This window comes from Balaenoptera borealis, assembly GCF_965194805.1.
Source record: "Balaenoptera borealis genome assembly, chromosome: 19".
In the NCBI taxonomy this organism is placed as follows: Eukaryota; Metazoa; Chordata; class Mammalia; order Artiodactyla; family Balaenopteridae; genus Balaenoptera; species Balaenoptera borealis.
This window is the reverse complement of record NC_138878.1, coordinates 55,830,619-55,850,571: the sequence shown is the minus strand read 5'-3', so window position 1 is coordinate 55,850,571 and position 19,953 is coordinate 55,830,619. Positions and strand designations below refer to the sequence as shown.

The window sequence follows — 19,953 nt, the reverse complement described above, 5'->3', positions numbered from 1 at the left end:
CCAACCTCCCTTGCTGCTGGGTGTGGCCACGTGACTAAGCTCAGGCCAAAGAGGCAATGGTGAAAGCTTTGGGTCACGTCCTTTAAAAGGAAGGGGTGTGCCCTCCTATTCACGTGGGAGAGGTAACAATCCTAGGATGGAGGAGCAGCAAGATGGAAGGAAGCTGGGACCTTGCTGACTGGGCAGGACTGAGTCCCCCACTCCTTGGCCTCTTACTAAGAGCAACTGTAGATCTCAGTGGTTCTCAAACTTGAGGGGGCATCAGAATCAGGCTTCTCACTGCGGTGGCTTCTCTTGTTGCGGAGCACGGGCTCTAGGCACGCGGGCTTCAGTAGTTGTGGCACGTGGGCTCAGTAGCTGTGGTACGCAGGCTCTAGAGCGCAGGATCAGTAGTCGTGGCGCACGGGCTTAGTTGCTCTGCGGCATGTGGGATCTTCCCGGACCAGGGCTCGAACCTGTGTCCCCTGCATTGGCAGGCGGATTCTTAACCACTGTGCCACCAGGGACGTCCTGCACTATGCTTTAAATCTCTGTGTTTATCCATCTAGATCATGTGTGTACTTGGCCAGGCTGTCACAGAAACAGTGCCCGAATTCCTGGGGGACTCAGGGCCTGTGGAGAGGGGTGCTGTGGGGTGGGGTCTGACAGTGGGGGTGAGGCAGGACTAGGTCGGATTCTCTGGCTCCTCTCCACACGCTTCCAGCCCACAAACCAGGCTGAGGTCCCTGGTGCCGGTGACGCCTGGAGGGCTCTGGGAAGGGGGTTCCCTCCTTGGTCTCTCAGTGTCCCCAGGAGGCCGCTGCTGCCCCGACACCTCCCAGGGTGCTGGGAAGGACACACACGAGCCCACACTGGCCTGGGGCAGTCACTGCCCAAAATGCAGAAGCAGCGCCGTCTCCTGTCGGCCGGATTTTCTCCTCTCCCTGAGACCCAGCCTCAGCCTGGAGGGCAGGACACGGCCAATGGCGTATTTCTGAGGCTGGCAGCTTCAGGTCCATCTGTCTTAGCCGACGCCTCAGCAGCCCATCTGCCTGTTGACTGGTTTCCTAACATCAGCTCACCAAGGATCAGTTCCTACCCAACGAACGCACTCCAGACCACCTTTAAAATAGGTTTCCAGTAAATGGCAGATTTGGCAAACTGGTCATCATGGCACATGGACTGGTAAACTGGCTGCTTCCAAGCCTGGTGGGGCATCAATCCAGCCCTGTAACCGGCTGCTTGGACCTGGAACTCCTGCCCACCCACAGACACGGCCCTGGCCCTGAACTGGGCTGGAATCCTGGGGTCAGCCAGGCCTCCCTCCCAACCCTAGAGCCCCTCCCCATCAATTCTCTCCCCAAGACGGCCTGGACGGGGGTGGGGGGGCCTCTATGCACACTGCACACACACAAAACAAGAAACTGGTTTAATTGTAAAACTAAGTTGAGGGAGGGGCGGGCGGGGCTGCGCTGAGGGGGCAGGAACCTGATTCTTCAAGCAGTGGTCCTGTCCCCAGTGCCACCCCGCGGGACAGGAACCATCTGTCCCCAGATGGGGGCTAGAGTGTTATAAAATGACAATATAAATAGACTTCTAGAAAAGAGGAGGCTGTCCCAGGTGCAGTAGTCATGTTCTGCAGAGGCTGGGGGTGGGTGGGAAGCCCTGACCCCTGTCTCCGCGTCCAGCCACAGAGAGGGGTGTGGGGCAAAGGGAAAAGGCCACTCTTCAGACATTCATGATCGACCCCCGCAATGGCTCAGGGGGGAGGGGCTGTGGATCAGGCGAGGTCTCAGAGACACGCACTCGCAGGCTGGAGGACAGAGGAGCTGGACCTTCTACATGCACACACGCGTGTACACACACACGCGCACACACACACACACACACACACACACACACCTCTTTCGTAGTGTTGTCTCCACCCCTGGCGGCCCCCACTGCAGATTTCCAGTGATGGGAAGGCCGCCCGTCCTTCCTGGAGACAGTACAACACTGGGGTGGGCCTGTCCCAGAGGGTTGGCGGGTCCTGGGAGCCTCGTGTGCTCCCACAAGTCCCTGCGTTTTTTTAAAAGTCACAAAATCAAAACGGCAGTTCAGTAGTAGGGTCCCGCACACCCCCCAGCAAGGAGGGCAGTGCCATACAGAGTGTCTCCTGGGCTGGGAGGGGCAGGGGCCGGCCCTCCACTGGCCTCTGTCAGGGCAGGGGTGACCCAAGGGGCTCTTTGGTTCAGGGTCAGGGCGCTGGGCCTCATCTGGTGCGGTTCTGGCGCATGAGGGGCACGATGCTGGCGGGCGGGCCCGCTTTGGCCAGGAATGGGTGCTTGAGCAGCTCAGCCGCCGTGGCCCGCTGTGCCGGGTCACGCACCAGCAGGCGGTCCAGGAAGCCCTTCAGGGATGGCGACACCTGTCAGGAGGCGGGCGAGAGGGTCAGGGGGTCTGAGAGCCAGCTCCACTGCTCACTTGCTGCGGGGCCTCAGTTTCCTCCTCTGTCAAATGGGCTGACAACATCTACTGCCTAGGGAGGGGGCAAAGAGGTCCCAGGAGCTTGGCCCCAGGGGCTCATTCCCTCCCCATTTACAAGGTTCGGCAGGACCTGGCAGCAGCTGGGCCCTGGAGGCACCCCTTTCTCACCAGGCAATTCCTCCACCAGGAAGGCCCCTCTCCTGGATCTGGCTATGCTGTGTGCGTCTAGCCAGGCCAGCCTAAGCACAACCTCCGGGATGTGGGGTGGTGAGGGCACAGAGTTCACACAGACACTCGAGGCCTGGGGGACACGGGGGTGACCCAGCACACAGTAAGCGCCACCTTGGGAGGGAGCCATCCATACCCCAGTGCTGCCCGCACCCAGCGCTCTGCTTGGGTTCGGGGCTGGGTGGAGCCCTGTCCCCCCACCCCAACCTGCCTGCCGCCTGCGGGAGGGGCCCACCTTGTGCAGGTTCTTCAGTCGGGGTGGCAGGTTGTCCCGAATCATCTTCATGGCTTTGAGGGGTGGCTCATTGAAGTAGGGGGGCTCCCCATCCACCATCTCGATCACCATCACCCCCAGAGACCAGATGTCCACCTGCGGTGGGGATGGGGCAGCAGGGCTGAGCTGTGCAGGCATGGCCAGTGCTCGAGGGACACCCACAGAGGGATGGCCCTGGTTCTGTCTTTGCCTCTTCGCTCCTGGAATCCTTGGGCCCTGAACACCCTCGCTGATACCCAGCCTGCCGGACCCTATGCACTCCTCACCCAGGGAGCCCTCTGAAGGGTTCTGCCCACCCAGCATCCATCCCCTTCTTTTTTGCTAACCCCCCTCCTCCCCCTGGGTTCCTCTGGAGAACCCCCTCTCCCCTACTTCAGTCCGTGGAGCATGACCAGGTAGCCTAAGCAGCAGAGTCCAGACACAGTAACTGGTTCAGGAACGGGCACAAGACCCAAGCTGAGCCAGTCACAGTCAACCCTGAAACTTCAACCAAGATATTCAGGAAAACAGTAGGGCTCATAGGCAGGGAGATGTGTCCTGGAGTTGCCAGGGTCATGTCTGCTTTGACCAGGGAAGCACCTGCCTGAGTGAAGACTACAAGGGGAAAATTCTAGGGACCCACAGCTTTCCATTTTGCTAAATCCGTTTGAGATGGTTTTGTCACTCACAGGCAGTCCTGACTGAGATGGTCCCTCAGAATCTCCTCCCAGCCTCCCCTCCCAGTGTGACCCCACTCCTGCCTGAGGTTCCCCCAAGATGTGCTTCCAAGGGCACCCTGGTCAGGCCCTGGGTCAAGCCTTGTTGACTGACTGTGGAGGAATCCTCAGGGCCACAGGCCACAGCTCAAAGACCAGGCAGGTAACAGCAGGGAGTGAAGCAGGTCAGTGTAGGCAATAAAGATGGGTGGGGACCATGGCCAAGATGAAGGCGCCCTGCACTTTCTAATGTGGAGCAGCCCCTGAGCACCTGCTGATTGCTGCCGTGTGGGAATTTGGCCTCCCCATGGCCAGAGCTCTTGGTTTTCTGACAGAGGATAAAATTCAGACTTTCACGTGAGAGCTCTCTTTTTAAAATGCTTGCAAGGGCGTCTTCAGAGCACATCGGCCAGTTTGTGGCCTCTGCCCCAGGCTGACAGGCAGGGCCAGGGCCACTTCCGCTCAGCATTCTGTTCCCATTGCCAAGCACTGGCCTGGCTCCAAATGAGAACCCAGTCAGCAATGAGTGCACGCCCGCATGCCTACTTCCCCCCCAAAACTGTCCCCAGGGACTGAGCCCCCTCACCCCCAGCACTCTGGCTGTTCCGGACTGTCACAGCGTAAACCAGTGCCCAGAGCGGGATGACCGGCCGCCTCTGGCTCACCTCTGGCCCGTAGGGGAGGCGGGAGATGAGCTCCGGGGCCATCCAGTAGGGCGTGCCGACCAGGGACTTCCTCCGCGGCACCTCCTTGCTCACCTGGGCACAGAACCCAAAGTCCGACAGCTTCACCTGCAGTAGGACGTAGGCAGTAGGGTCAGAGGTGCTGGTGGGGGCAGGGTGAGCAGAGGCATCTACCTATTTGATTCCTTGGCCTCGGGCGTGCTGGGTCTCCACGATGCTGCCCAGAGGTTACAGCCTCTGGGGAGCTCTGCCGTCTCCTGGCTGGGGCCCTCAGCCGTGTCACCTGCCCAAGATCGCACCATCTGCCTCCGTGACAGGGTCTGCGCTGGGGCTCTCGGGGGAAGTGGCCCGAGTCCCAGGGGTACCAAAGGCTGGGCGGGGGCTCAGACTGGGGCTGGCTCCCAACGCTGTGCCCTGGGCCCCTGCTTCCCGGCAGGAAGCACACCTTCAGCTGGCAGGTGTGAGAGGGATGCAACCCTGTCCAAGGCGGGTACAAGGGGACACAGCCTGCCTCTGCAACAGCTACGTCCCCAGACCAAGGATTTATACCTTTTTTGGAGCCGTGGGCCCTCTTCGGACTCTTGAGGACGTCTATGGGTCCTCCTACCCCCAGAGAGCACGCTCACACACGTCCCCCAAACACATCTGCAGACATCTTTAGGTGTTCGTGGACCCCAACTGAGACTCCCGGTGAAACTGAGCCTTCCCCCCACCCCCCGCCTCTGCTGACTGGCTTAACTTTCCTGGGGGAGGGCGGGCAAATCACCAACAAGAATTTGGTGAAAGTCAAGGGCCCCCTCCCACTGAAAATCACGTTCACTCTTGGAATATAAATGCAGGTTCCGGTCACTGTGAGGCTCATCCATGGACCTCAGACTCAGAACTTCAGTCCAGAAGATGGGAGACAGGACTGGAGTCCACAACCCACGCCTGGATGCCAGGCTAGGAGCACGTTCTCACGTGGCCGAGAGCTGAGGCTGGCCACCCAAATGGAGTCTCCCCTCTCTGGGCCCAGGGCTAGACTACAGTTCCCAACGGCCTGTGCTGACGGCAGAGCCCCCGCCAGCCTGAGCCCCCTGACCGCAGGGAGAGAGGCCCCACTCACATGGACCCCTGACTCTGGACTGCTGCACGAGGAACGAATGAACTTACTGCTCCGCACGCGACTGAACTAGGGGGTCAGAGCACACCCCACCAGCAGAGGGAGAGCTGGGGAGAGGCGGGGGAAGGCCAAGCCACGCCATTCCTCACCCTGCCATCGTGGGTCAGCAAGATGGAGTCGCTCTTGATGTCCCGGTGGATGACCCCCTGGGCGTGGAGCACGGACAAGGCCTGCAGCACGGCCAGGCACACGGCGGCGATCTGCTCCTCATTCATCCTGCGGGGGTGGGTGGGTGAGTGACGGGGACAGACAGGGCCCCGCCCTGGGGTTTAAGGGGGACACAACACTGCCCTGGGGTTTGAGGGGGACATGGCCCCACCCTGGGGGCCGGATGGGGACAGAGCCTGTTGGCTCTGAGACATGGCCCCACCCCAAGGGGTCTGGAGGGGGCCAGTCCTATCGTGGGAGAGGTCTGAGGGGACCCAGGTCCACCCTGGGGAGCCGGGGGAGACAGCAGGCTGGCTGTCACAGGGTCCAGCTGTCCAGCAGTACCTGGTGTGGGTGACGATGTCGGTGAGGGCGCCTCCCTCCAGGAACTCCATCACCACCCAGAGCTCGTCCCCGACCAGGTAGCTGTTGTACATCTCCACCACGTTCTCATGCTGGTAGTCCCTCATGATCACCACCTGGGCGTGAGAGGCCGGGTTGGCGCGGCGGAGGGAGGACTACCAGCCCCCACCACCGGAGCCCTCGCGCCTCCCTCTCGGCCTGGGTGTGGGCCCTGCCACACTGCGGGTCCGGTTCCACCCATCACTCCTGCTCATCGGGGTCCCCCTGGGCTGTCCTCCCATGGCCAAAGTCAAGAGACCTCAAAGGCAGCGTGGGCCTGACGTCTGCACTCTATTCCAGGGGTGCTCCCGCCCCGCACACACCCCACACTTCTGATGTTGGTCTCTGACCAGCCCTGAGCTGGTCCGCGAGTGGCTCTGATGGCCAGGCTGGTGTTGGGAGAGGGAGCTGGGACGAGAGCGTCTAAGCACAGGGCTGAGACCAGAAGGCCAAGCAGGTATTAGGCAGGTCAGCTAAAAGGCGGGGGCAGGGGTGGGGGAAGAGATTTCAGGGGCAGGAAGGCCTAGCAAGGCAAAGCCTCACGGAGCTGGGGGAACACGATGCCCACAGGGGCCACGTTACACTGGGGCACAGCTGAGGAGTGTGGAGAGGTCAGGAGGCAAGAGCTAGAGTCGGACGACCCCGGACCTGACATCCTCCTGGGACTCCTGCATCAGAGGCCGGGGGCTGCTCCCAACACAGATTCCTTTCGGGAAGCAGCCAGGGGTCTGCCTTTGCAACACGCTCACTGGTAGTGAGACCCCAAGGGCCAAAGCCTGAGGTCAGACAGAAGCGAGGCCTAGATGGGGGCGGATCTCAGATGCACGGCCAAGAGGCCAGGCCTTTGTCCTGAGGGCACCAGGGGGCGCTGCAAAGGGCAGTAAAGGGGTGTGTGGCAGTCCTTTGGCTGCGGTGTGGGGAATGCCCAGGGGGCAGGGCCGAGCAGCAAATGGGCTACACGGGGATGGGGACGGGGAAGGAGTGACAGGCTCAGGGCTGACAAGCCGGGGTGGGGGCCGGGGAGGTCCAGAGCTCTGGCCTGGGGACAGGTGTGGCGGGGCCTCTCTGAGACAGGGAACCAGGAGAGGCAGGTTTGGAGTACACGCTTTGGGGCCAGAATGGGACTTGGTGGGTATGAGGGGCCTGGAAGGCACGCAGAGGGTGGGGCTCAGGGGGCTGAGGGAGCCTGGAGCTGGGGCTCGGGGCCTGGCCAAGAACAGGACAGCCGTGGCCGTGGGTATCGTGGGGACAGAGGAGACAGCCTGGGGAGGTGGGAGGTGTGACGAGTGAGGACAGGAGCCGGGCCCAGAACCCAGCCCTGGGGTACCCCATCCCCGAAGGCCCTCTCCCATCCTCACCCCATGTGCCCTCAAAAACCACGGGGCAGAGGAGCCCCAGGAGGAGAGGTGAAGGGCGGGGGCGGGGGCAGCAGGCCCACCTCATTGAAGAGCAGCTCGCGCCTCTGCTGCTTGCGGAGGTCCATCTTCTTGACGGCCACCAGCCTGCCCGAGCTGCGCACGGTGGCGATGCACACGATGCCCGTGGAGCCCTCGCCGATCTTGATGAAGTTGTCCAGGTAGGAGCGAGGGTCGCCGGGGTCCACCACCAGTTGCAGGGCAGCCCGGAACTGCTCGTGGGACACTCGCTGGGGTTCCCGCTGTGGCGAGCGGGGGCCGGGGGGCCCGGGGGCGGGGGGTGCGGCGAGGGTGCGGGCTGGAGGGGCCAGCTGGGGCTCGGAGGCGTGGGGGCCCAGCACTCCAGGGCTGGGGGGGCCGTGGGCTCGAGCGGGGGGCCGGGAGGCGGAGGAGGACTGGGGGACGGCCAGGCCCCCCACCGATGGCCCATTGGGGGCCACGTTGTGAGGCTCCCCCTGCAACAGAAAAGAGAGGCGGCTGTCAGTGGAGGGGCCAGAGGGACAGGGACCCCGGCTGCGGGACAGACACATGGTGCTCAGGATGGAGATGGACGGTGGGCTGGGCACGGGTTGGAGTCGGTGGGTGGCAACGGGGAAGCTCCGGGCAAGGGGACAGTGGGGCGGTCCTGGGGCAGGGGGAGCAGTTACCTGGGCGCCCCGGGATGGGTGGTCCGTGTCGGCCCGCGGGTACGTGTTAAAGGGCCGGCCAGCTGCCACTTTCGCCCCGCTGGCCAGACCGGCAGGCTGGTGGGGGGTGCCGACGTCGGGCCCAGAGAGGGGGCGCTTGTCCCGGGAGGACTCCTGGGGCCCCCCTGAGCCCTCCCTGGAAGACTTGGGCCTCTTGTCCGGCCCCACCCGCCGCCTGTCTCCACTGCTGCCACCCGCCTCGCTGCGACCGGCGACCCGGCCTTGACCGCCTGCCTTCTCTGGGCCCCCTCTGGCCGTGGCGGCCTGCTCCATGGGCATCCCGTTTTCCTGGCGGGCACGGGCGGGTGGCGGCGGGCTGTCTCTCCGCAGGGAGTTGGAGCGCGTCACCGACATGTTCTCAAACTCGTCGAGCAGCAGCGTGAGGGCCCCATCCTTGGCGCCTTTGCTGCCCCGCACGATGGTCTGGGGTCCGGGGCAATGGCAGGGTGGGGGCCGGGCAAGGACGAGGGGGACACAGGACGTGTATCCGACACACGAGGACAGGACAACACAACACACACAGAGACAAGACAGAGACGGAATGAAGAAATGCCATGGGATGACGACAGGGCTGGGCGGTGGGGGGGGGGGCAGGACCAGGGAGGCCCCTGCTGCCCCTCCCCCAGCACCCAGCCATGGGTGGCAGGAGGGGAGCGGAAGGAGAACCTGCCCATTGGTCAGGCTGTTGCCCCCCAGCTGGATGCACCCGTCTTTTCCTTGCTCTCCAGACTGGGGGGCGGTCCCTGCCCTGTGGGGTGCAGGCGAAGAAGGGCAGAGACCACGCCACCCCATAATCAGCCCCAGAGAGCTGCAAATTACAGGATGCTGGGGCCAGGGCCCAGCTTGGCACTTCCTCCCCTGCAGCCCGCCAGGGCTGTTAACTCCAAACCACGCTCTCTGTTCCTCTGGAGGCTGAGGGTGGGTTAAAGGGAGAGTCAGAAAGGTTTGGGCCCAAAGTAGAGGGCAGGAGTGCCCCAGGAGCAGGGCTGGCAAATGTGAATGCCCATGTAAAGCCTGTCCTGAATCCACCCTCACCCGCCATGGCCACCATCCTGATCCAGGTCACAGCCTCCAGGGTTCCCCCTGCCCCCGACTCAGCTCCAGGCACATGGGCCTCCTAACTGCTCCTAAAACACACCGGACACACTCCAACCTCAGGCACTGGCTGTTCACGCTGCCTGGAACATCTTCCCCCAAGTTTGCCCTGAGCTCTCCTCCCCAATGCACCCCCCTTTCAGGTCTTTGCTGGAGGCTTTCGCTGACCACCCATAGTCTGAAACGCCAGCCCCTAACACTCCCTGTCCCCCTCCCCTGCTTTCCTTTTCTCTAGAGCACTTAAAACCAGCTGACATAAAGCATGCGCACATCTGTCCATGGCCTGCTCCCCCAGTGCAATGATGGTGAGGGAGGCCATGGTTTCCTCCTGTCTGTTTCTGTTCTGGCTGCATCTAGCACCTAGAACAGTGGCTGGTATGCAGAAGGTGCTCAGTAAGCATTTGCTGAACCCGTGAGTAAGTGAGTAAGGCAGGCAGGCTGGGAGGAGGCTGAGGGGAGCAGAGCCCATGCCCCTCAGCCCTGTGCTGTCAATCACTGGCAGGCAGGGACATGGGCTGCCAGACATCCTAAAGCCAGAACCACCTCAAATGTGCAGAAACACAGATCCCACAAAACCCACCTACAGGCCACCGTACCCCTGTGGGGCCAGCCCCCTGCCTCTCCAGGGCTTGGCTGCCAGCCTGGAGGCCTGGCCTTGCCCAGGGGCCCAGGGAAGCAAGGGAGACACCTGGTCAGGCTTTGGTGCTGGAATAAGAGGTTGAGAAGTCCCTGGGGGTTGGGGGAGGGTCTGGGAGGACTAGGGAGTTTTCCAGCTGAGGGCAGCAAACACAAGTGCCCACAGGGGCCCCAGGATAGTGCCAGCCCGTGTGGCACCTTTGTGTGACTTAAGGTGCCCCTTCCTCCTGGCAGACACAGTCCCAGGTAGGGCTCGTGGCTGGCAGGCCGAGCAGGGGCTAGATTTTAGGAAGCGCCCTAGTGTGGGCATAACCAGCAGACAAGCAGCCACAGGGCCGGGTAGGGGATGGAACTGAAGTGGGCTGGGTGGGGTCTGCGGGCCCAGAAGAGCTGGCACCCTGCCTGCGGCGGCAGCTGCCCCTCCAGTGGCCCCAGCCGAACTGTCAGGAGAAGCCAGAAATAGAGATTTGGATGCGAAGTCTCTTGCTTTTTTAGGCAGTGGCAGAGAATTCAAAGTATCCAAAAGCCCCCTGCCTGGGGCACATGAACGCCTCAGTGGGCTGCCAGCTGGAGACCCTGGGGGAGAGCTTGCGCCCGCCCGGGGCGGGGCAGGATGAGTCAGCCCTGGGCCTGCCCCGCCCCCTGCCCCACCCCCACCCCGGGGCACGCTGAGTCAGCCCTGGGCCTGCCCCGCCCCCGCCCCGGGGCACGCTGAGCCTGCTGACCAGCCCGCCCATCTCCACCCCTCCGAACAACCCGGGTTGCGTGCCCGTGGCCCTTCCCGGTTCCCACTGCCCTTTGGATATCCCACGGATAAAGTCCGTGCTCCAAGGCCGGCTTCGCAGGCTGCGGGGTGCTGCACCCCCCGCCCCCAGACCAGCCTCACCATAGGCCACGCCTGGCACTGGGACCACGGACACAGGAAGGGGGTTAAGAACATGGGCCTTGGAAACGGACCTTGATTCAAATCCCAACTCTGCCCTTTTGCTCAGATGGCAGGGAAAAAACCCAAACCAAAAACCCCCCAATGCTTCATGTGGGCCGCTTCCTCCACTAAAAGCCCTGCCTCTCCACCAAAAGCCCTGCCTCTCCACCATTTGCCCGAATGCCTCCTCCTCATCCTTGGCCCTCAGGGCTCAGCTCCAGTGTCCCCGACTCCACGAGGTTGGCCTGGACCCTGGGGCTGGTCAGGAGCCCCCTCTGGGCTCCCCCAGCCCAGCCCTGAGCACTTGGGGCAGTCGCCATGAGGGAACGAGTCTGTCCCTCGCCCTGAGATGGGAGCCGGGTGAAGGCCCAGGACAAGTCTGTGGTGCTGGGGGCCGGAGCACAGAGCTCAGGGCGCGAGGCTCCAGGACAGGAGCACGACTTGGGGCTGGTGTGGGGGACTGTCGGAGGGTCAAGGTCAGTGTAGGGTTCTCAGCAAGGTAAGGGGTTGGGGGTCAGCGCTGAGGCCAAGTGAGGGATCAGTGGGTGCAGGGGTGAGTGAAAGGTGAGGATTGGGCCATGTCTGTGTGGAGGTCAGCAAGGGAGGCGGAGGTGTTGGCCGCAGGGTCAAGTGTGGGGTTGAGGGCTGGGGTCACCCCGAGGGGGTTGGCGCGGGTCAGGAGAGGCGGTGGTGGGCACCAGCATACCTTGGGGGCCCCAGACTGGATGGAGGTGATGCAGGCGGGGTCGACGAGGGGCTTGGGCCGGCGAGCTGACTCCTCGATCAGGCTCTGCCACTGGCGGGGCAGCCCCGTGAACTTCTGCTCGTGCTGGTCGAAGCCCGTATGCACGCGGTGCTCGAAGTTAGACGGTGCCGAGATCTCGACCCGCTTCTTCTTCTTCCCAAACATGGCGCCAGGCTCTCAGCGTGGTGAGGGCGCAGACTTGGGCTCCTGCCGGCAGGCCTGTGGGAGGGGACGGCTCGCCAGAACCTGCTATTTCTCCTCGATCCTCTGGCCCCGCCCTGGTCCTATCCATCCTCCTCTCCTCCCAGGTCTCCCCACTCCCCCCAGCCCCCTCCCCAGTCTGTCCCCCACATGCAGCCCAAGGGACCCCGTGAACACCCGAGCCAGGCCCCTTGCTCAGAGCCCTCCTGTGGCTCCACCTCACTCAGGGGAGAAGCTCAGTCCTCTGGTGGCCCGCCCCACACGACCTGCCCCGTCACTTCTCTGCTCTCATCTCTCCCTCTCGCTCACACTGGCTTCCGAACCTCAGGGACTTGCACTGGCTATTCCCTCTGTGGGGAACACTCTTCCCCAGTATCCACACACATGGTCCCCTCCCTCCCTTCCTTCAGGTGTCAGAGTCGTTGGTGACTCCTTTCCTGAACACCCCAAGAAAAAGAGCCCCCATTCCCCATTGTCCTTCCATCACATTTCATAGCATGTTTAACTTCTGGAAGTTCTGCTGCTCAGTCTTGTGTTTACTAGTTCAGTGTTTACAACCCCCATCACTAGACTTTCAGTGCCCCAGGCCAGGTCTCACCTGCCCAGTTTCCTGGCGTCCCACTCCCTTGTCTCGGCCACGCCCAGCACACAGTATGGGCTCAGTGACTGGTTCCTAAAGGCCCGCCGACACTATCCCTGCTTTGCCAGCCTGCACTCTGGGCTGGAAGCACCACATACCTTTGGTTACTTGTTCAACAAATGGTTACCAAGCCCCTGTCCTATGCGTGACCCCTAGGCAGCCTCACTGCTATATGCCCACTTTACAGATGAGGAGACTGAGGCTCAGAGGAGGGAAGTTCCTCACCAAGATCACAGAGCGGGGAAAGAGCCACTTCATAACAGTTACTAACAGACCAAACAGTCCCTGTCTTTAAGGCCTGTGGTCTCCAGTCCAAACAGTCCCTGTCTTTAAGGCCTGTGGTCTCCAGTCCTGTACTCAGAACAGTACCAGCACAGAGTAAATGCTCTATGAAAGCTGATTTAAAAACCAAAGGGGCCGAAGAGGACATGTGTGATGGTGGTGTCCCATAGGGGGACCAGAGAAATGATGGGCAGGGGAGCCAGATGGCCAGAGTGCAAATCTCTCTCTGTTGCCTACTACGTGTGACCTTGGGCAAGTGACTTAACCTGTCTGTGCCTCGGATCAGCCCCCACAGGGCTGCCTGGAGGATTAATGAGTTAATACGAGCAGAGCTGGCTGCAGGGCTGGGACACGGAGGGAGCGCCCCGTCGGCATTTGCTCTTCTGATGATTAGGATGACTCCTAGCCATGTCTGGGGAAGGGGGGCCCAGGTGCTGCCCCCCAACCCGCACACGGGCCCTGAGTCCCACAGACCTGGTTTGATGCTGGCTGTGCTAGAAGTGCCCTTGGGCACGAGATGTCTCCTCTTGGGGCTTCGGGTTACTCATCTGTAAAGTGGGAAGAACGCATCGTTTGTCCATTCATTCGTTTGCTCATTCATTCAGCAATAACTCACTCCTGTGTGCCCAGCCTTGTGCTGGTTGGTGCTAGAGATACTGCGGTGATGAGACAGACTCTGACCGCCCAGAGTGGTCGGCGCTGGGGTCACAGAGCGCCAGACCCAGCCTGGAGGGATGGCAGGCTGGGGATAAGGGAGGTTTCCCAGTAGAGGGCCCGTGTGAACTAAGACCCAAAGAACTAGGAGAAACGCACTGGGTGGGGACTTCTGTCTGGTTCATGGCTGGCTCCCCAGAGCCTGGCACAGTGCCCAGCACAGGGTCGGCCCCAGGCTCAGAAGGCTCGTGACCTAGCGAGGACGCCTGCGTGTGTCTGGGATGCGGCCCCTGCAGCCCCTGGTTCCACTCCTGGCTCCTTTCGCGGAGCAGCTCTGTGAGGTAAGGACGAAGAGGCCGCCATCCCCAGGCCAGAGGTAGGGCCATCAGTGGGCAGCGATCCAGGCGAACCGGTTTGGCAGCAGGAGCCGCCCAGTGGGAGGCGGGTGGGGACCCAGCAGCCAACCTGCCTCAACTGGCCTGGGCCTCCTGGCCAGCAGGTGACCAGAGCCAGGGCTCCCCCAGGGGTCCAGTTTCCCTGCCTGCTCTGGGGTGGAACAGGCCTGGCGAGGGTGGGGGGCCCTCTGCCCCAGCCCCTTCTCTACCCCCCAAGCCAGGAGCCCCTTCAGCGTCGCTCCCGCATTCCAGCCCCCGGGACGCTGCCTATCCCGCCCGCCCAGGCCTCCATTCCTGACCCACCTGCCAGAGGCCCTGACCTACCCTGTCCTCTCTCCAGGCTTCTCTGTCCTCGACTCTCTCCCAGTTCCAGCTCCCAGCCTCATGCCTACACGCTGACCTTCCCCCATCTTCCCCGCTCCGCTCCGTCACTCCAGATGTGTACCCCATGTCCCACCACCTCCTCACTGTCTTCCCAGATTTGCCCCCGTTTGGCCCCGGGCCCAGCCTCACTCCTCACCTTGGCCTCTCTCACTCCGCCTGCCCATCCTCCGCCCCCCAGCCCAGGACCTGCGGGCCCCAAGTCAGCTCCAAGCCCTCTGCGCCAACAGGGTTAGCCACAGGACCCCCCACTAAACCCAGGAGAGGGAGGCGCTCAGGATCCAGACGGGGTGGGCAGGAGGCAGCCTGGAAGACGGGGCTGCCAAGCCAGAACCCCTGCCGTAAACCCCCAAGCCGCCTCTGCCCACCGCCCCCGGCCCCGCCCCCAGCTGCCTGTGTGACCTGCAGGGGAAGGGGACAGAGGGGCACACCTCCGGATATTTGCCTGGGGCCAGCCCTTCCCTCTGGGCGCTGCGTGGAGGGCAGGACAAACAGAGGAACCAACCGTGTTTATAATGATCAGGCGGGAGCCCCACCCTGGGGCAGCTCCAAGCACTGCCGGCTCCCCCGACCAGAACCCCCCCTTCCCACCAAGTCCCCGAGCTGCTGACTTTATGGGGGCCACAGAGGGAAGGGAGAGGAGCTGCTACATGTAAAGCGGCCTGCGCCAGCAGCAGAGGGGGCGGGCAGAGTAGGCGCTGGGGTTTCCAGGCAAGCCCAGAATTTAGGAGTCAGACAGCCCAGGGCCAAGAGCCCAGCTCTCTGCCTGTGAAGTGTGGGTGAGCTGACCCACCGTGGGAGCTCACTGCGTGGCCCTGGGCGAGCAGCTCAGCCGCTCTGCACCTCAGTTTCCTCTTTTGTTAAAAGAGGACCATGACAGTACCTGCTTCCTGGAGTTCTTATAAGGAGTCACAGAGAACCCAGGCACTGATGGCCTGGCCCCAAGGCCAAGCGCACACAGCAAGGAAGCGCGCGGTAAATGTCGGTCACCATCCCAGCAGCAGCCAACACTTGGGGAGCACCTACCGTGCCAGCCCCTCTCCTAAGCACTGGACCCGGAGTCCCTCATTTAATCTGCACGCCCAACCCCAGACAAAGGGGCCGTTTTGGGCCTTGTGCTACAGACAAGGAAGACGAGGCACAGAGAGGGCACCCCACTTGCCCAGGTCACACAGCTTGGGGAGCAGAGCGGACACAAGACTCCAGGCCTGTCTAACACAGAGCCCGGGCCCCGCCAGTTCTCGGAATCACGGCCGGTGCATCCTCGGAGACTCGTGTGTGCCCGGGCCTGCTCGGTGTTCTGTGTCTAATCGCATTCCACCCTCACCGCTAACCTGTGAGACAGGCACCCTCATCCCCAGTTCACGGGTGGGGAGACTGAGGCTCAGAGAGGGGAGATCCTTTGTCCAGGGCACCTAGAATTTGAACCCAGGCAGTCGGGGACCAAAGTCCAGGCTCTTACCCACCTGTCCTGCGGTGGTGCTTGTTTTTGTCATTACCATCAAGGTCCCGGCCTCCAACCCTTCCTCACCCCTTCTCCACCCTCTCTATCCACACCCAGACCTTGCTCTTCCTCTCCTGCCCTGACCCCACCTGGGGGTGAGGGTCCCCAGCTCCTCCGACCTGCCCAGGCCCCCAGCGGTAGTGTGGGAGGCAGCACAAAGTGGGGCTCCGACCACCGCCACCCCCCACCCAGGGCTCCTTACTCGCCTTTTCCACGGGCCTTTGGCCTGTCGGTCTGCAGCAGAAAAGCTGTCCAAGAGCCAGTCCCCACCACCAAATGTGGTTTACTGAGGCTCAGCCCCAGCACTCACACCCCTACCACCACTACCATCACCACCACCATGGGGGACCCATGACCCTGCGCAGACGCCCATGCTGAGCTCACCAACTCCCCGGCACTTAGGTGGAGTGGCTATTCTCACTCCCATTTTGCAGATGTGGAAACTGAGGCTCACAAAGGTGAAATCTCTCACTAAGGTCACCAAGCAGAGGTGGGCCTGGAAGACAGTCTGATCCACTAGAGTCAACATCCTTAAACTCCTCCCCGTGGCCCACGAGGTCCTGAGAGATCTACCCATCAGCTCGCCTCCCACACGGCCCCTCGCTCACTCTACCCCAGCCACTCTGGCCTCTTCACTGTTCTTCAAATGTCAGACATGCCCCCACCTCAGGGCCTTTGCACTGGCAGCTTACAACTGCCCCCCCACCCCCCCTGCTGGAACTCTCTTCTCAATGATCTCCATATGGCTCCCTCCCTCCTTCCCTCCACCCACGTCTGTGCACAAATGTCCCTGTTCCTGTCCTACTACCCTCTATGCCCCTTTCCTTGCTTTATTTTTCCTCATTGCACTCACCATATACTGTGTGTGTATGTGTTTGTGTGTGTGAGATTCTTTAGTGTCTGCTTCTCCCACCAGAATGTCAGCTCCACCAGGGCAGGGCCTGTCCTCTGTCTTGCTCCCCACTGTACCCCAATGCCTACAACACTGCGTGGCAGGCACTCAAGGAACACTTGGTGAACGAACACATTCGCCTGTACCCGCTATGCTACACCCCTGATCAGACACCTCAGACTCTGCCCAGGCAGTACCTGTGAAACTCTGGCAGAGAAGCCCCTGGAACTCAGAGGTAGAGGGTGAAGTAGTGACCCCAGCGACACAGAACAAAGGAGGACAGGGTGAAGCCTGCAGCCACCAGCCGGGACATAGATGCCTCTGAAGCCCAGTGTTTGATCCTTCAAATGCAGGCACATTTCCATCCTACTCTAAAATGTTTATTTCAATCAAAAAAAAGTCTTTTGAATTATTTCACATGTGGGACGGGCAGTTTCCGACCTGTCCTAGCAAAAGCTTCACATTTTCCAGTCACCCCCTATGCTCATGTGTTCTACCATCTGACCTTTCATGAGAAAAAAACGGCACCACTCTCCCCACCAAGGAAATCAGCGCACGTGGAAAGAGCCAGATCTGCTAGTGTGATAACACGGTCAAGGGAGTGTGTGTGCACGTGCACGTATATGTGTGCGTGCGCGTGTAGAGAACTCCTTCCCTCCTGCCCTCCACCTGCCCCGGCAGCCCTGAATAAAGCTGCCCCCCTCACCACCCCGCAGTGGAGGGAGCTGACTCAGCCAGGGCCCCAGGGCGCAGGGGCAGAGCAGAGGATGCGGCAGGGGTCACGGCCACCCCTTCCTAGTCACCAAAATGAAACTAAAGCAGGAAGGGGACGATGAAGAAGGGCTCACTGGCCCCAGCCTGCACTCAGCGCTTCCACCACTGGTTCCCGCCCACCCTTCTGCCATGATCTTCACCCACCAGCTCCAGAAGCCCCTTCCCTGCCTCAGTTTACCGCCTACCTCCCTGGGCTGTGCTCTGATGATGGAGGGGGGAGTCTGTCTTAACGTGGCGGCCCACGGCAGGCTCTCACTGCCCCCCGAAACCCCACACCGTTCCTCCTTCACACCTTTGCTCAGCTCTTGCTGCCCACCTGCGTGTCCCCCCCCCACCCCCGCATTCTCCTCCTGCCCTGAACCTAGTTCCACCAAGGAACCCTCTGGCACCTTGTCCCCAGACCCTGCCTCACGCTTTGGGACTGACACGTGCTCAAGCCCCCTCCTTGGCAAACACCTACTCTACCCACAAATGATCCATCACACTCAGCCCCCCACCTCTCTATCCAATCATCAATGTCTACCGAGGACTGATCTCTGCCAGGCCCGGGGCAGGACCGACAGCAGAGGCCAGGAGCGTCAGGAATATCCCCGCCCTTGCAGAGCTCACATCCTAGGGGAAAGGAGACAGTCAATAAATGAGATAAATCAGAAAAATAGCTAGTAAGTCAGGTGGTAAGTGCTGAGGAGAAAAATACAGCAGGGAGCAGGAGAGTGTGGAGGGCGAGGGGAGGTGGGAATTTTCAACGAAGTGGTCAGGGAGGGCCCTGCTGAGGAGGTGACACTTGAGCAGGGACCCGAGTGGAGAGAGGAGAGGGAGCCCTGTGGGCAGCTGGAGGAGGAGTACCCAGGCAGTGGGAACAGCCAGTGCAAATGTCCTGAGGCAGGAACATGCTTGATGTGGTCAAAGAGCAGAGAGGAGGCCGAGTGGCTGGAGCAGGGTGAGAAAGGTGAGAGAGGAGGGCAGACTGTGTAGGCACTTGTGGGCCATGGGTAGGACTCTGGCTTTTTTGTTTGAATTTTTTTTTATGTGGACTATTTTTAAAGTCTTTATTGAATTTGTTACAATATTCCTTCTGTTTTATGTTTTGGGTTTTTGGCTGTGAGCCATGTGAGATCTTAGCTCCCCGACCAGGGATTGACCAGGGATCAAACCTGCACCCTCTGCACTGGAAGGCGAAGCCTTAACCACTGGATCACCATGGAAGTCCCCAGGACTCCGGCTTTTACCTGAGTGAGACGGAGCAACAGGAAGGTTCTGAGCAGGGGAGGGATGTGGCCAGACGCAGGTGTGCACCTGCTCCCGGTGGCTGCGTGTGGGGGCAGGGCAGGAGCAGGGACACGTGGGAGGAGGAGGGTGCGACAGTCCAGCAGGAGAAGAGGGGGGATGGGACCACGTGGAGCCTGTGGCGGCGGAAGGAACAGGCAGGTTCTGGGCACCCTGTAGAGGCTGAGACGGCAGGATTGCTGAGGACTGACACCACCTTTTGCAACAGCTGGAGCGTGAGCTCCACGGGGCAGGGGCTTGGTCTGGTCCTGCCCATCGCCGCATCCCCCAGAGCCTGGCATCCTGGCATCCGGTCCATGCTCTCCCAGCCCTTGGCATCACCTAACATGTTATACGGTTATGATTGTGTCTGCTGTCTCCCTGCTAAGTCGGTGGCTCGGCGCAGCCAGGAGCAATGCTCTGGTTGGTTACAGGCTGGATCCCAGGTCTCCCCTCAGGGGCTGCTGGGTGGATGGAGGGGACGCACGTGTTTCAGCGCTGACTCTGGCCTATGCCTGCACCAGGCATGCGGACCAGGGCGCAGTGAACCCTCCCAGTGGTTCTTGGGTGTGTGGGTGGAGAGTCCTCTTCCTCCTGTTTCCCAAACGAGAAAACTGAGGCCCAGAGAGGGGAAGTCACTGCCCAGGGCTGCCCAGCGCCAGGGCACAAAAGCGTCGACTCTGACCCACGGAGAAGGCCTGTCACTGCCCCCTTAAGCCTCCTGCTTCCCAGCAGCCCCGGCTCCAGACAAAGCTTCAACTCCAGACAAAGGATCTCAGAGGTTTATGGGACAGGAACATGAACAGAGACAACTCTACTTCCGATGACCAAAACCAAGATCAGACAGGCTGCTGTGGTTAGCAGGGAATCTGAAGAAATGTTAAACAAAACTCTGCAGGGCTTCCCACCTGGATGAAACTCCCCACTGTGACTTAGCAAGGCCCTGCCCAGTCGGGCCCTGCCACCAAGGGCCCCCATCTCCTCCCTGCACTTCACTCCAGCCACGCTGGCCTCCTCCTTTTCAGTCTTGGACACATCAAGCTTGTTCCAGCCTCAGGGCCTTTGCACCCATTGTTTCCTCTGCCCAGAGCTGCATGGCTCCCTTTTCTTGATCTTCAGGTCTCAGTGCAAAGAAAACCTCCCCTGAGAGGCCTTCCCTGACCCCCCGACAAAATTTGCACCCCTGCTTTATACTTCTCCGTGGCATTTATTATCATCTGGCATTATATACCTGTTGACTGTTGGTCCCCCCTCCTTCCCCTCCCCGCAGCAGAGTATGGGCTCCCCAGGAACAGGGGCCTTCTTCTGTCTCACTCTTGTCGTACCCCTGGCAGCTAGAGCAGGGCCTGGCACACAGCAGCTACCTGGAAAATATCTGTGCAACGAATGAGTGACGCCATTGCCAAAGTGACGAGGCTGGACCCTG

At 61.3% G+C, this 19,953-nt stretch overlaps 1 protein-coding gene across 2 annotated transcripts in view; it reads right to left on the bottom strand.

Moving 5' to 3' along the window:
• Window positions 1-1,393: 1,393 nt before the first annotated feature.
• The window catches only part of PAK4 (p21 (RAC1) activated kinase 4), a 45,958-nt gene continuing 27,398 nt past the window's right edge, over window positions 1,394-19,953 (bottom strand). The window contains exons 2-10 of one of the 2 annotated variants that reach the window (XM_082370261.1): window positions 13,136-13,209; window positions 11,500-11,757; window positions 8,099-8,560; window positions 7,475-7,906; window positions 5,980-6,113; window positions 5,577-5,703; window positions 4,308-4,433; window positions 2,909-3,043; window positions 1,394-2,386 (exon numbers count right to left, since the gene is read on the bottom strand). In XM_082370261.1, coding sequence (XP_082226387.1) covers window positions 2,231-2,386; window positions 2,909-3,043; window positions 4,308-4,433; window positions 5,577-5,703; window positions 5,980-6,113; window positions 7,475-7,906; window positions 8,099-8,560; window positions 11,500-11,703 — 1,776 coding nt within the window. In that variant the 5' untranslated portion in view covers window positions 11,704-11,757; window positions 13,136-13,209 and the 3' untranslated portion in view covers window positions 1,394-2,230. The remainder of the gene's footprint in view (window positions 2,387-2,908; window positions 3,044-4,307; window positions 4,434-5,576; window positions 5,704-5,979; window positions 6,114-7,474; window positions 7,907-8,098; window positions 8,561-11,499; window positions 11,758-13,135; window positions 13,210-19,953) is intronic. The other variant, XM_082370262.1, reaches the window with a different exon arrangement.